This window comes from Dromaius novaehollandiae, chromosome 2, assembly GCF_036370855.1.
Source record: "Dromaius novaehollandiae isolate bDroNov1 chromosome 2, bDroNov1.hap1, whole genome shotgun sequence".
NCBI classification, from domain to species: Eukaryota; Metazoa; Chordata; class Aves; order Casuariiformes; family Dromaiidae; genus Dromaius; species Dromaius novaehollandiae.
In genome coordinates, this window is record NC_088099.1 from 63,091,982 (window position 1) to 63,105,765 (window position 13,784).

General features: G+C 39.0%; 1 protein-coding gene across 12 annotated transcripts in view; it reads right to left on the reverse strand.

The window, feature by feature from the left end:
- TNS3 (tensin 3) overlaps nt 1-13,784 on the reverse strand; it is a 319,894-nt gene that overhangs the window by 194,734 nt on the left and 111,376 nt on the right. For 6 of the 12 annotated variants that reach the window (XM_064506661.1, XM_064506658.1, XM_064506656.1 and 3 more), the window contains exon 2: nt 6,644-6,688. The exons of the other annotated variants lie outside the window; for them this stretch is intronic. In XM_064506661.1, coding sequence (XP_064362731.1) covers nt 6,644-6,688 — 45 coding nt within the window. The remainder of the gene's footprint in view (nt 1-6,643; nt 6,689-13,784) is intronic. 12 annotated transcript variants of the gene reach the window in all.

The window sequence follows — 13,784 nt, forward strand, 5'->3', positions numbered from 1 at the left end:
AATCCTCGCTACTCTCCTTGATCCAAATCCCCTCAGGAATTGGTCTCCTATGGAGAGCTGGTGCTCATTCTCTCACCTTCGCACAAACAGCAGCCTGCAGTCACTCTTCACTCTCTTACTGTAAAACACTGCTACCTCTCACATTTCATTTGACCACTTTTTACATTTTTGTTTCTACTCCTTCGTTTCTCTGCTGCACGTGAATCTGTATGAGTGGAAAAGTGGATAGGAGAAAGATGGAAAGCCCATTAAAACAATCGTTACTCCAGACACAACTCTCTTTTTCATCCTCATCTCATTGGCAAACCGACACTTTGTTCTATGTGGGAAAATACTGTACAAAAGAAATGCCTGAAAGCAGTAAAGCACTGTGTGCATCACGAAAGCTCAGTGTTTGTCAATGGCCTTTTTTTGTTAAATGAACAGGCCTTGACATCTCCGAGACTGCAGCGCTGAATATGTGGGATTTCCAAACTTTGTACGATAAAAGGAGGGCAGGAGAGAGGGAGGGAGGGAGAGACACTAGAGAGACATCTAAAGACTAGACTTCATGTCTTCAAACAGGGACAAAAGGCTATTTCTGAATACACCTGGTTCATCTTTAGGCCACCAAAAAAAAAAAGTTGAAGGACATTTAAAAAAAAAAAAAAATCAGGAACATCAGGAATCTACCCTTGAAATGTTGACAAGTACAACTGTTGATTTTTAAATATTCTTTACCTAGAATCCCTAACCAAATTTCTTCCCACTGCAGCTGAACTCTTGCAGTTATGTAAAAACCACCGAGCACACGAATTATACGTGTCCGTGCAGATTCCCTCCCTCTGTCCTGATAATCCTCGATGAACCTGTTTACAAAGGCAGCAGACGCACGTGGACCGCGCAGCAGCCTAACGCTCTAACCTTCCTGCGGCGTGACGCAGTGAGTCACAAGGCTGAACACCAAAGCACCACTGAGTGCTATCACATGTGGTGAATCATTTTTGGTGTGATAAGGAAGAATCAATCAATCAAACAAACAAACAATAAGGAATTTACCCAAATCTGCAGAGCAAATGAAGAAAGGGAGAGCAGAAGAGGTCAGCAAGAAAGGGGAACCGGGCTGGCACATGGACAGACAGCAGCAGCTGTGTGCCAGAGCAGTGAACAGGAAGAACAGCTGAGCGGGATGGGGATGCACATCAGTAAATCAATTGCTGAGAAGTGGGAGGAATATTATTGATAGTAATATAACGAATAATCTTTGCGATTTCACATAGGTAAAGCTTATTGCACAGCTTGAGCTTTCCCTTCTACCCTCACACCCCTGCTTGAGGCAGGATGCTCACACACTCCATTTGGCACTCTGAGTTCGTGCAGGTACCCCACATGAACAGGCGGTCAGCACTGTTACCTTTCAGATACGTCGTTTATCCTCACTCTCCAGAAGAAACAAGTGTCAAGGCTGAAAGATACACAGACAAACAAGCTTACGGCTTGCACATTTTATATATGAGTCCATTTGTCAGCTGCTAAAGCAGCATATGCACTGGAAGTTCATAAATCATGGAAATACCAGTCATCAGTCAGGATCTGCCCTCCTAATACTTTCACTATCCAGAAAACCCCCCTTAAGTGGTTGTTCCAGTGGCCATTATGGCCAGGTACTTTAATGACAGAGATGAACTAATAATGGTGGAGCAAAGCAATACTTAGTGCTTGAAGGTGGTCTCTTAAAACTCAAGGACATTTAGCGCAGGTGGTTTCTGGCATAAGCATCGAATCCATGCCACGTGCCAGGAAATCCAAACTCATATTGGCTCTCTAAGCCAGATCCCAAGTTTATCAATGCAAAGAAAAAGACAAAGTGTTCATACATAACATTCATAGTCCTTGAGCTCCTCCAGTTAAAAGATGCACTCAAAAACATACTACGTCAAAATGCCATGTTAGAAGCTGACCAGATAACCCTGAAGTCACGGATCGTCTCTTAGGGGACTCTATTTTTCTTCCTACGCGACCTTTAGCTTCTCCAAATCTGCTGAAACATTTCAGAATTATTCATATTAAAATGTTCTAAATGAATCTTTTCTAAAGAAAAATATCTGTTTTGGAAAGCTTATTAAAGCACTTTACTCTTTGGGATTTCAAAGTTAACCTTTCAAAAAGGCTGTTCAGCAAAGTTAATATCATCAAAATCTAGTGGATTAAAGAATTATTTTTACTATGTTTTTCACAGATTTCTAGAATTTTTTTATTTTTTAAATTAATAAAAGACACTAGAGAACTTTTTACATGACAGAAAACAGGGTTTCATTTCATGAACTGCACACAAATAGATTTTTAATAACCAGATCACTGTCTATACTCGCAGAAACAAAGATGGTCTAGATTCAACTCCCTCTCCCCTCTTAGGGCCTTCATAATCACATTTTACAGACAGCCAAGAAGAGCAAAGGCATCAACAAACCGCCGCACCCAGCAAAATAAGACCTAAAACAGGATGATCTCAATGAGAGGAAGGAATTGTGTTCTTCAGTGAAATAGAAAGCACTCACACCCTACATCTAGCATTTCTGACTTGTCTAGTACAAACTCAAAGGAATAAAATTAATTAGTTCTAGCTAGTTCTAGTTAAACTTGCAATTCCATATCTATTATGATCTGCATTAGTGATAGTAGCTCATACATAAAATAGCACTAAAAACATGAGCATGACTGGAATTACGTCCTTAACTGTTTCCTCATTTTATAAAGTTACCTTACTTTATATAGTTAGGATCCCTCCAATCAGTAATCCTAACCCCTTTTCTTTTTTTTTTTTAATAAAAACTTAAAATAGGCATATTTTCTGCATGTCATTAAGCCTGAGGAACAAAAATTTCTGTTTTACAAGATTTTGCATTTCACAACCAAATGAGTAGGGGAGCAAACTGAATGCTGAACATAATGTTTATTGTACACTTTTTGGTATAGCTTCATTTCTTTCACTGCATCCAGTTTCACTTCTTTGGTACAATTTTACTGAGTTTCCATCATCCTTCCTATCAAGCTATAATAAGCCATTTTCAAGAAATTGCAATTTTACACAGACTTCTACACAAAATTCCTGACAAGATACTCTAAGTGCCACTCCAAAATCAGAAATGTTTACTCAAAAATCCTTTTCCAAAATGTAACTGCATTACTTTCATCGGACAGCAGACAACTTGTGGTAAGCCATTTATTTTGTATTTTTCCTGGTGTTCCTGTGTGGTCTTGACAAATGAATCCATGGGAATGAGTTGATGAAAAACACTACTTGCAAGTGTAGATTTTGCGTATCATCTATTTATTCTCCTCTGATATTATGAGATTAGCTGTACCCACCGCTCTGAACAAGTATCTCACCAAATGTTTATCAAATGATAACAGTATACTAAAGCAGAAAGTCTTCATCTGTACATATTTATATTCCCCTGTTGTTATTAACCAGAGATGATACTGTACAAAGTCCATTCCCACCTAAGCCGTAACAGGTAAGCAAAAGAGAATTTAAAGGGAGGCAAAGACCACACAGGCTTGTAATGGGTAGAGGCTTATATTTTTACTGAAAACATGGAAATAAAAAATAAAATACATCCAAAAATGCCAAGTCTTTTGGTTCAAAATATTATTCATGCCACAACACTTCTTTGATGCTCAACTAAAAAAGAAAAAAAAGAAAAAAAAAGAAAAAAAGCTAAGGGAGCAAACAGCAAACTAAGGCTCCCGTTTGGATCCCCACATTGCTTCCGCCTCTCACCGAACAGGCCTAACATCCTTCCCACTTTGGTAAAGGAATCATGACTATGGAGTACCAGCAGGTGGGCTCTGGCACGGACATCACAGCAGCCAGGCCTCGTGCAAGATTCACTGACAGCTTGCCAAATAGAAAGAGAGGAAGTGCTGCCTATGTGAGATTTACGTTTTACCTTATTTGAGGGAGGATCTCACAGTAAATGGGATGCATCAGATGATGTTCGTATGTGATTTGATGTTTGGACTGCAACTCTTGAGAACAGTAGATAAATTCAACAGCAAATACTGAGTTACAGTAAATAACGTGTCTGCAGCAAGCTAATCATCATAATTATATCTATTTCTGCTGAATTGCAGATTTTTATACCTAAAAGCTTTGAATTAAGTTACCCTTATCTCCACTTCATTATCTGTAGCCATTTTCAAAGTCGCTCCAATTATAGCCTGGAGATGGGATAACACCCTTCTCTCTCTGTCCCAGTGGTCTCCACCTTTCTGACTAGCTACTCCCAGGCATTAACCTCTGGTAGGAAAAGGAATAGGAAAATAGCTGTCTTGACAAATGACATCAAATCTGCTCACTGACCAGCAGACAGTGCTGCTAACTAGAAGCCATGTGTTCCCACCCAGTCAGGAAAGATTTGTTTCTACTGGCCTGAGGCTTATAACCTCAACGCCTTCTCGGTCACGTGAATGAACCAGGATAACGTACAACTGCTTAAGCATGAAGACTGCGCTCAACTAAAAGGTCTAAAGCACCTGTGGAAATGGGAATCAAACACAATAGACATTTATAAAGTTATTATACAGCTCCTGCTCTGTAGCTGATTAACTTGCTTGCTCACCCAAGGACAAATGGTTAAACTATTATGTTGAGAAAAACAATTACATAAAATGCAATTGTTACCTAACTCAACAGACCTGCTCCCTCCCCGTAGCTCAAAATAGCTATTCACTTTTGATTTCAAAGTAACTATCCTAGTTATTTCCCTCGTACTAAACCTAGGATCACTTATCACAATAAGGAAAGTAAAACTCGCCAAAATATATGTTGAACTTGACTTTCATGGCTCCTTTCTTTAAAGGGCCAAAGAATCCACTTGAACACCAGATTCTTCCTTCTAACTACCAGGAGACTCTGCAAACCGTTACTCCTCTTCCTCATCAAATACTCTCCAATCTCAACACTGTCACTTTATCAGAGTACCTCAGCTCCGATTCTCTTCTCTTGTACCATGGCCAACCCTACAGATTACCTGATAATTAACTCTCTTGAAAGGAAAAATAGAAAAATTCTCCAAAGATACTCTCATATTAGTACACTGGAAAAACTTTCTCTGTTCACCCTCATCTTCTTTCAGACCAATGACAATTTAATTTAAACATTCAGAATTTTTCAACTATTGTATTTTAGATTTTTTTTTTTTTTTGCACTTTTGAAGAGTTTACTTAAGTTTTCACAGCAGTCACTGCTCCCTCTGCATTGCAGAAAAAAGATAATATTCCTAGAATGGATTCTTTAAATAAAACAATTTCTAGATGACAGCAATTCACTAAGATAACAATCCTGTGATGTAGCTACAAAAACCTGAAATAATCTCATAAGAATTTGCAGCAAAATACACCATCCAAGATTAGCAAGGGCCCATTGCAAAGGCTCGTACCGGTTTTGAAGACCCAATTGTTCTGACGTGTTCTTCATTGTTACAGAGCATATCACATCGGTCAATATTGCAGCTAAAAGAAAAATGAACTTCTGAAGTGTGTTCACTGCCTGGACTCTTCCATCCGCAGATCTGCTAACTAGGCAGATCTACTAATTGATACATTTTTTTTAAAAAAGGATTGTAAAGAGAAAAACAGATATGAAAAAGCTTATATGGCATGAATTAATGAAGAACAGGTCATCTTTCAAAAGCAAGCTACCAAGTCTTGATCTAGCCAAAAGCATTTAGCCAGCAAATACTCACGACTCAACATATTTTGCTCAAAATGCCAGAGTGGTCAGAAGCTTTCTTCCTTCAAGATCTTTGATCTGATAAACTGGGCTTCCTTACAAGCAGCAAGCCATTTAACAAAACCAAGCAACTAAGGGCAATCAATGATACCACAACACTATGCATATAACATGCCTATCGGCATACAGTTACCTATTTTACATTGGCTTTTTAGTACTATATGGCTTTCTCCATATCATTCAGTTCAGGCTGAGAAAAATCTGCACAATTTTCAGTCTGTTTTTGTTGTCCAACCTGACACTGTATATCAAAGCCTCCCTCTGCTTTACAGCACATGTCCAATTTCCAAGCTAGAATCCAGTCTTTCACAAAAACTCAAAGCCTTATTGATCAAACCACAGTCACAGCATAGAGTGTTCTCCAGGTTTTGGGTGTTTCAGAGGATTTTATTTATGTTTTTATATATAAATGTGTGTGTGTGTATGCACACACATGCATTCATACGTATACACACAAACATATATATAAAAAATTAGTATGTATATATAAAGATATAGATAGGTGCTGGTTACATATATACATACATTTATAAACAAATATATTAGCTTCATCAGAACCCTGCTCTACTTTTTCTTTCCTCCCAGCTTGCTAACATTCCTTCAACAAAAATTTATAATCCCTTAATTTTGCCATCCGAACAAACCTGATGCCTCCAGGCATAGAGCCTAGTGCCTGTATGCTTTTTATTGGTTCATTTTCATTACACACATGGCTTTAAGGCAGTAAAATAGTTTATAACCTGCAACCCACAGCAGCAGAGAAACCACAAAGAATTCACAGATGTGACTACCTTCTCCTAAGTTAAAAGCATTACTTCAGAAAGATCAGCATATAAAATAGGTTGATTTGCTGAGGAATGAACATACCTTGATTTGTCCACCAGACAATCCTCCAAACAAAGTGTTGTCAGCCTGGTTTAAACAAAGGGTTGCTTTAATTAGTGAAATATTACTAACTGACAGCGCAAATTCCAAAAATACTTCACTGCAATTAGAAATCTTTTTACACTTTTTTCTCCATTGAAATAATTTTTAAAGCATATTTAACCCCTACATGGCCACATGGGTGTGCTCTAAGCATGCCCATTTCTCCTTTGTCCATCAAAAGGACAATAAGCAATAAAAGTGTCTCCCAAAGCATCAGAAAAAGCTTCCTAACCCATTATCAGAAAAATCAAGGCAACACCACTCCTTTTCTGGTTCAGATCCTGCTGGGACTAAAGTTGTTCCCATTTGGTCCTGCACCCAGTTCAACACTGCCTCAAACAACAGTTTCTTTTTTTGGAGGCAGGGGGATTACGAAGAAAAGCAAAATACCAAGCGACTGTTCAAACCAACCAGTTTCTAGCTCAGGCTAAGTTCAACTCCCTGTTTATGACTACACTGACTGTAGTTGTCACCTTTCCCTAGCTGTGATTAATTTACCATCTTTTCACTCTCTAGAAACCTTTTAGTTATCCTTCGACCACTTTTGACCGAAAAACAGGAGGTTTATTTAGCAAACCAAGAGACAGCAGTTTGCCACATGCCCAGGAGATCCCAACCTGCTCCATGAGGCCCCTCGTTCACTATTCACATACAGTGCACAGCCACCACCAGCTTGTGTTTAAGCACGACAGGAACGTGAACTCCGTAAATCAAAATCATCTCTGCTGTAATTTACTACTGACAGAACAGGTAAGTACATCAATCCCAGATTATTGTTGTTTTGCAAGCAAATAGAGGGTGGAGCTTCGTACTTTTTCTTAGAACAGAACAAGTGATGAAATCTTTAAAAACCAAACCAAACCCTGGGATTTGGTAATCTGAATTACTGTATCCTGTATGCCCAAGTTTAGTGCCCCAGTTACAAGTATGAGAAATGAATCTTTTCCGTGCAAAGCATGCACATGCACACAAGATACTAATTTTGTAAGACCTGTACAACAACACACACAGATGCCCTTTTTTATTCTTACTGTTCACATGTGTTGCATGTCTAGACAAATGCCTTCCCACTAAATTAAATGTTTTGTCATAATGATATTTTGCAGAAAACTCGGCTGTTTCCATTACCGTGCCCCTTTATCAGCACTTGGCTGTGTTTAACTGTATGTGATAACAGAAGAGCCCTCTGTGAAAAGGAGAGGACTGCTTTGACATTTCAGTTTATATAGGGGATTTCGTGAGCCTCCCTTCACTGAGGTCAGGATTTGATTCTTCCAACTCCCTGTTCCAGCGATCCCAGTCCCAGGCAACAAAAATGCCTTACAAGGGCAGTGAAGTGAAAAATTTCTAACAAAATTCTAACAAATACAGAGAAACTACCTGTAATTTAGGCTTACACCTACACTTGTCTAACTCATGTTGTTATTTATAGCAGCCATAATTTCAGTTTTTACAGCCAGCATGAACTTGTGTAGCTTATAACCTACAGCAGTGTTTACTTACATCATGACCTATGCTATGACTTTCTCCTTACCATTGACTTGTTTAAATCTAGACATGCGTATTTCCACAGAGGCAGTAACCCTCAATCATCCTCCAAAGACAACACCACCTATATAGTAAGTTTCAGTACCTACCTCAGTTCTCAAAAGATTCACTTTTGCAAATATTACACAGTGAAGGGTTATCCCTCTAATTTTCCTTCACTCACTCAACTTGCCTTAGCCCCCAGCTTCTCTTGTTCAAGAGACATCTGTTAAAAAAAGCAATTCAAGCATTTAAAAAAATAAATAAATAAATAAAACCCAAACACTAATGTTCCTGTAAAATGGTGCTGGCTACCACCACTACTAGATCTTCTCTGACGGTCAAATGCAGGATTACTCAGTCAAAAAGGAACAAGCATCTATTAGCTGAATTTAACCTCAAATACGCAAACCGCTCTTAGCAGAGGCCCAGCCACTGCTCGGCAAAAGACAGTCACCCTGCATTTGTAGTGGGGATTAAATTTAGCTGTCCAGAGTTTCTCCTAAAAAGGCCTCTGGGTAGTGGGGGAGAAGAGTCCTTGTACCCTTTGCTGAAGGCCCTAGAGCAGCCACAGGGAGCCAGCAACTATAAAAGCAGAGATAAGGGAACAATGTTGCATCTAATCAAATTGGAGAAGGAGAGAGCCTAATTATTCATGTTGGAATGTGGCCAGGCTCCTTGGTCAATCACAATGTGAATGAACAAAACTTTGGGAAACCTTAAAATAACCCAAGAGATAACTGCAACACTCCAAACAAAACAAAGCCCCTAGACATCCCTAAATTTAGATTTATAAGCAATGCAGGGGAAAACTCCACTAAATAAATACTGGAAGCTTATGCCATTTCAAGACAGTCCTTTTGGTTCCCGAAGAGATCAACAGATAGAGAGGGCTTTGGCTATCAAATTCTCTTATTTTGTAGTATTAACATTAAGAACAAATAAAACCTTCATCTGTGGTGTAATATACCTGCACATACATGAAAAGTCCCAAACAACACATGTACACACACAAACCTTTCCAAACCATCTTCTGGGCTGGGGGAGAAGCGGGAGGAAATCAAATCCCTCAGTAACCTGATCGCTGCTACCTTACCTGCAGGATAAGCGTCCAGGCAGAATTCTGAGAAATTCCAGTGTCAAGAAAATTCTGATACTTTTGGAAAATCTTGACTTAAAAGAGCAACTTGAGAGGGGGCAGGGCAATATGAGTTCAACAGAACACAAGTTTAACAGTCTTCAAAAAGTTTGGTTGAGAAACAGAGCATGGTATTTAATAACTGACATCACCACAACCCTCGCCTACTTTCAGACGGCTTCAGTCAAACGTATAGGATTGTTACTAATCACTCATACCTGAGCTGTCTAAAATTAAAATAGACACAATAAACACCCTCATAAGTATCATCAGTTTACTGTGGATTATTGATGAAGACAACTTTCCTAAATGCACCGAAGTTTCTCCCCAAGGTCAATATTCTACAAGTTACCACACCATTGTAAACTGAAGCACAGGGAAGGCAGAGAGGGAGAGAATTTATGCCCCTCATCCTGTGGGTGCTCTGAGTGCAAATACACATGGATCAATGACCATTTCTTAATGAATCACAGCTTAAGCAAGAGTTAGGCAGCCCTGCTCCCACCTACATTTTCCTTGCACTCTCTCTCTAGTCTGGAACTCCAGCTCAGCAGACAGAGAAAGAAATGTCTTCCTGCAGGCAAGAATGAACAGTCTCTCCCCAATTACAGAGCCATGTGTGGGCTATGAGCAATTTTCCAAACATAAAAGGAAAGAGGGAATTTGCTATCCATACATTAACAAGCTAAAACAAGCCAACCTGCAGATGGAAGGGATCAAAGTGTCTATTTGAGTCACCTCAAAACTAATCCCCTGCAGGAATGTTTTTTTCCCCCTCTCAGTCACTATGTTCCCCCTAATCCCTCCCAAGCCAAAAAATCAAGCTCAAAGAATGCATCCAGCTCTTAGATGAATATGATACTCCCCAGAATATACACACCCTCCTTTTTTCTTTAAAGGACTATGTTCTTCCCCTGTCCCCCTCCATCCCCAGGCACGCACATGCAGATAGCCAAGAGTCTGTTCGTCTATCAAATGTGATATCACGTTTCATCAAAAAGATTCACTGCAGGTTTAGGTTGGGAATGGCACCTGCGTAAGCATGGGGTTTTCTTCACATTGATAGATCACACTGATAGAGATATGAATGTCCTTTCCAAATGCTAGAACAGCAAGAGTAATATTTATCATCTGTAATACAGATTCTTTGAAGCAACCTTGCATTATGAAACGGAAAAGAAAAAAGAACACGAGAAGATAAAGATATTAGGAAAAAAATGTAAGCATTATGACAGGTAGGTTTTAATATATCTTATCAGTATGTAATTCAACTTTTAGCTGCCACTGACCAACTTCAGTTGAGACACAATCAGTGAGATATCAAGAGGACATCTGGGACATTAAAAGTCTTGCACTTCTTTCTCTTAGGCAAGCTGAAAACTTGACTATTGATTCTGAAGAGGCCTAAAAAAAGTCTTGTTCTGCTAAATTATGGACCAAAAGCCAAATCACTCCAAAAAGGCTTAGGAAGCTCAGTGTCATCTTAAATGGGCCAGTTCCCTTTCTCCTGAAGCATCCAAACTCCAATTGTTTGCAAAAGGAGGTAGAAACAGACCAAGAACTGTAAAGTAGTAACTGGTGGGGCTGGGAAGAGTTACAGCAGTAACATTCACGCTGCCTATTCTCATCACACTGGAGCACAGGCCAGATCAAGGAGGCAACACTACCAAGAGATAGCAAGATAGATTTGCTTGTAATCACCCATGTTACATACAGCAGCTCCAGCATACAGAAGAAGGCATAATTTTTGAAGTTGTCACCTACAAAATGACATGGCTACAATAATGACAGGGGATATCAGTTGCTCCAATGACTCAGGGAACAACATGAGCTGTGCCAGGCAGTGTTAACAGAGGGGAAGCAATGGCCTGGGAACAGGGGCTTTAGCTTCAAATTCTCCTGCTAATTCCATCCTTGGGCTTGGAAGTTTTCTCATTTCATTTTCACTCGCAAGTTTGCCATGGCTTCCTTTGCAGAGAGACAATACACGAAATTACACAAAAGGAAGGTAAGGCAGACTACTTCAGCTACCATCCTCCATTTTAAGAGAGTCATAGTTCATAGCTCTGGATACCACTTTTCATTTAGATTGCAGAGAAAGCAAGAGCCTAAGGAGCATAATCCTCCCTGGACTGCCCAACAAAACAAAAGAAGGAGAAAACTCTAGAAATTTCAAACTTTTCTCCTCACCAGCAGTAACTCTAGATCATTTTAAGCAGTGTTTTTGATAAAGCTCTCAGGGACAGGATGAAGGCCATGCATTTATTTCATACAGGCCACTGAAGAGCAATCAAATAATAATGACCTGGTTTATAAAGTCTTTCAGAATCTCAATTACATAGAATAATCAAACTATTTATAAACAGAGTTAGTCACACATACCAAAATAGGAAATGGACTGTAGGACATAGATTTTATGAGTATATAAGGGTATAACTTACAAGTATATACAGGTACATAACTTAAGAGTTATATACCATTTATTTGCACTGAGAAGAAAACACATTTCTCAGAAGCAGCACACATCCTTTAATCATTCGAATAATGCAGTCACTACACAAGCAAAACCCATCAAATCTTCATTGCAAGAGAAATTACATAACAAAGGATGATGGGATAATTCCGATCGGAAGGAACTGCAAGAAGTTATCTAGTCCAACCTCTTGCTCAAGATCTCTTCGGTTCAATACCTATTTTCCTTAACTTTTACTATAAAATTCTTTTAAGGACTTGCACACAGACAAGTTTGTCCAATACGGAGGAAAACAGGAGTACTGAGATAACAGAAACCATAACCTAGACTCTTAGGAACATCAAGCTCCCTGCTTCATCACAGACATCTGGGCAAATATGGACAAATCTTAGTTTTTCCATGCAGCTGTGCAATCTCTCTAAAATGGAAGCACCATCTTTTGTAAGATGGGGATGACACGAAGCTAAGTAACCCTAAAAAAAGAGTACAGAAAGAATAAAAACTGCTCAGATACCACAATAACATACACTGTATCAGACAGGGAAGAGGGTTAATATAGTTGTACATACACATACTTGAAATGGCAGCTGTAATCCAGTTTCACTACACCTGTTTCTTTATCATTCATTTTCTCTTATAAATACTCAGAGGACTGGTTTCTAAAATCACAGCGTATTTTTGGAAGCACTGTCTGTATATAGACATCTGACTTAGTAGAAGAGGTACTTTTTCAGTGAGCTAGCATATTTTTTTTCCCCCCAAAGTTTCAGTCATATGGTCATGAAACAAACTTGCATACAACTGTTCTCAATCAATAATCTTGGTGCTAAAGCATGGATAATTAACAGGATACAACACATCTTTTAAAATTTATTCAACTAAAAATAATAAACAGAAATACAAAAGGCATCGTGAAGTACTTCACAAGCTGGAAAACACCCTACAGCCAAATAACCTTTTATTCTTCCAAGTATCTTGCTGAAGGCCAGTATGAGCAAGGTTCCTCTCTCACTGCCCCCCAAAATTTATTCGTTACAAATACATATAAATCTCTAACCCTGGCAAAAAGCAAGTTACTTTCAAGCTAAAGCTACTTGTTAGCTTTAACAAAAGTCAAGAAATGATCTCTCTACTCCTGAAGGATTAAACAATCTTGTTAAACAGGATGTAACTCAGGTCTGCAAACTCTTAATCTCCAAGAAACATGGGCATTACAGTTCAAGCAGATTCTGTGATCCCAAAGTGATCTTGACCAGTGTTTCCCAGAACTCAATATTTAAAGACCTAAACTGGTTGAAAATATTACCCCAGAAATGTTCCCTCCTTTCTTCACAGGGCCTTTCCATATCATTACTGAGCAGGTGTATTTTCATTTTTTCTCTGCTCCCCTTACCTCCCTTTTTGATTCCTTTTCTCTTGCTGAATGCTTCTCACCAATAATTACCACATCTGGGAAACTGTCCGTGCCTCTGGGCTATGTGCCGTAAGTGTGCAACACAAGGGAGACCCTCCCAAGTCTGCCGTAGTAACCAGTTGTGAAAGCCTCAGTTTGTACTATAGTGACCTCAGTCAGATAAATCCACACTTTTTCCGAACATTAAATTTCTACATCGAATAATTGATCCGACCACAAGTGAAACATTTCATGTACAGTCATATCTCACTGACCTTGCAGTGAATCTTCACATGGGAAGATAACTTTTCTTACAGCATTTCCAAAAGGGACAAGTGCAGAAGAATTCAAGAAGTTCTGAATATAGTAAGTAGAGTTATACCTGAACTGAAACTCCAAAATCCATTAAGATGTAAAGCAAATTCCACAGCAATGATAAATAAAACTGGTACCAAAATTCATGTAATTAAGAAATAGAGAAAGCTTACCTTTTTTCTGAGAGCTGTCAAGATAGTTTACAATTTGCAGGAAAAACCTGGATTTGCTCTGC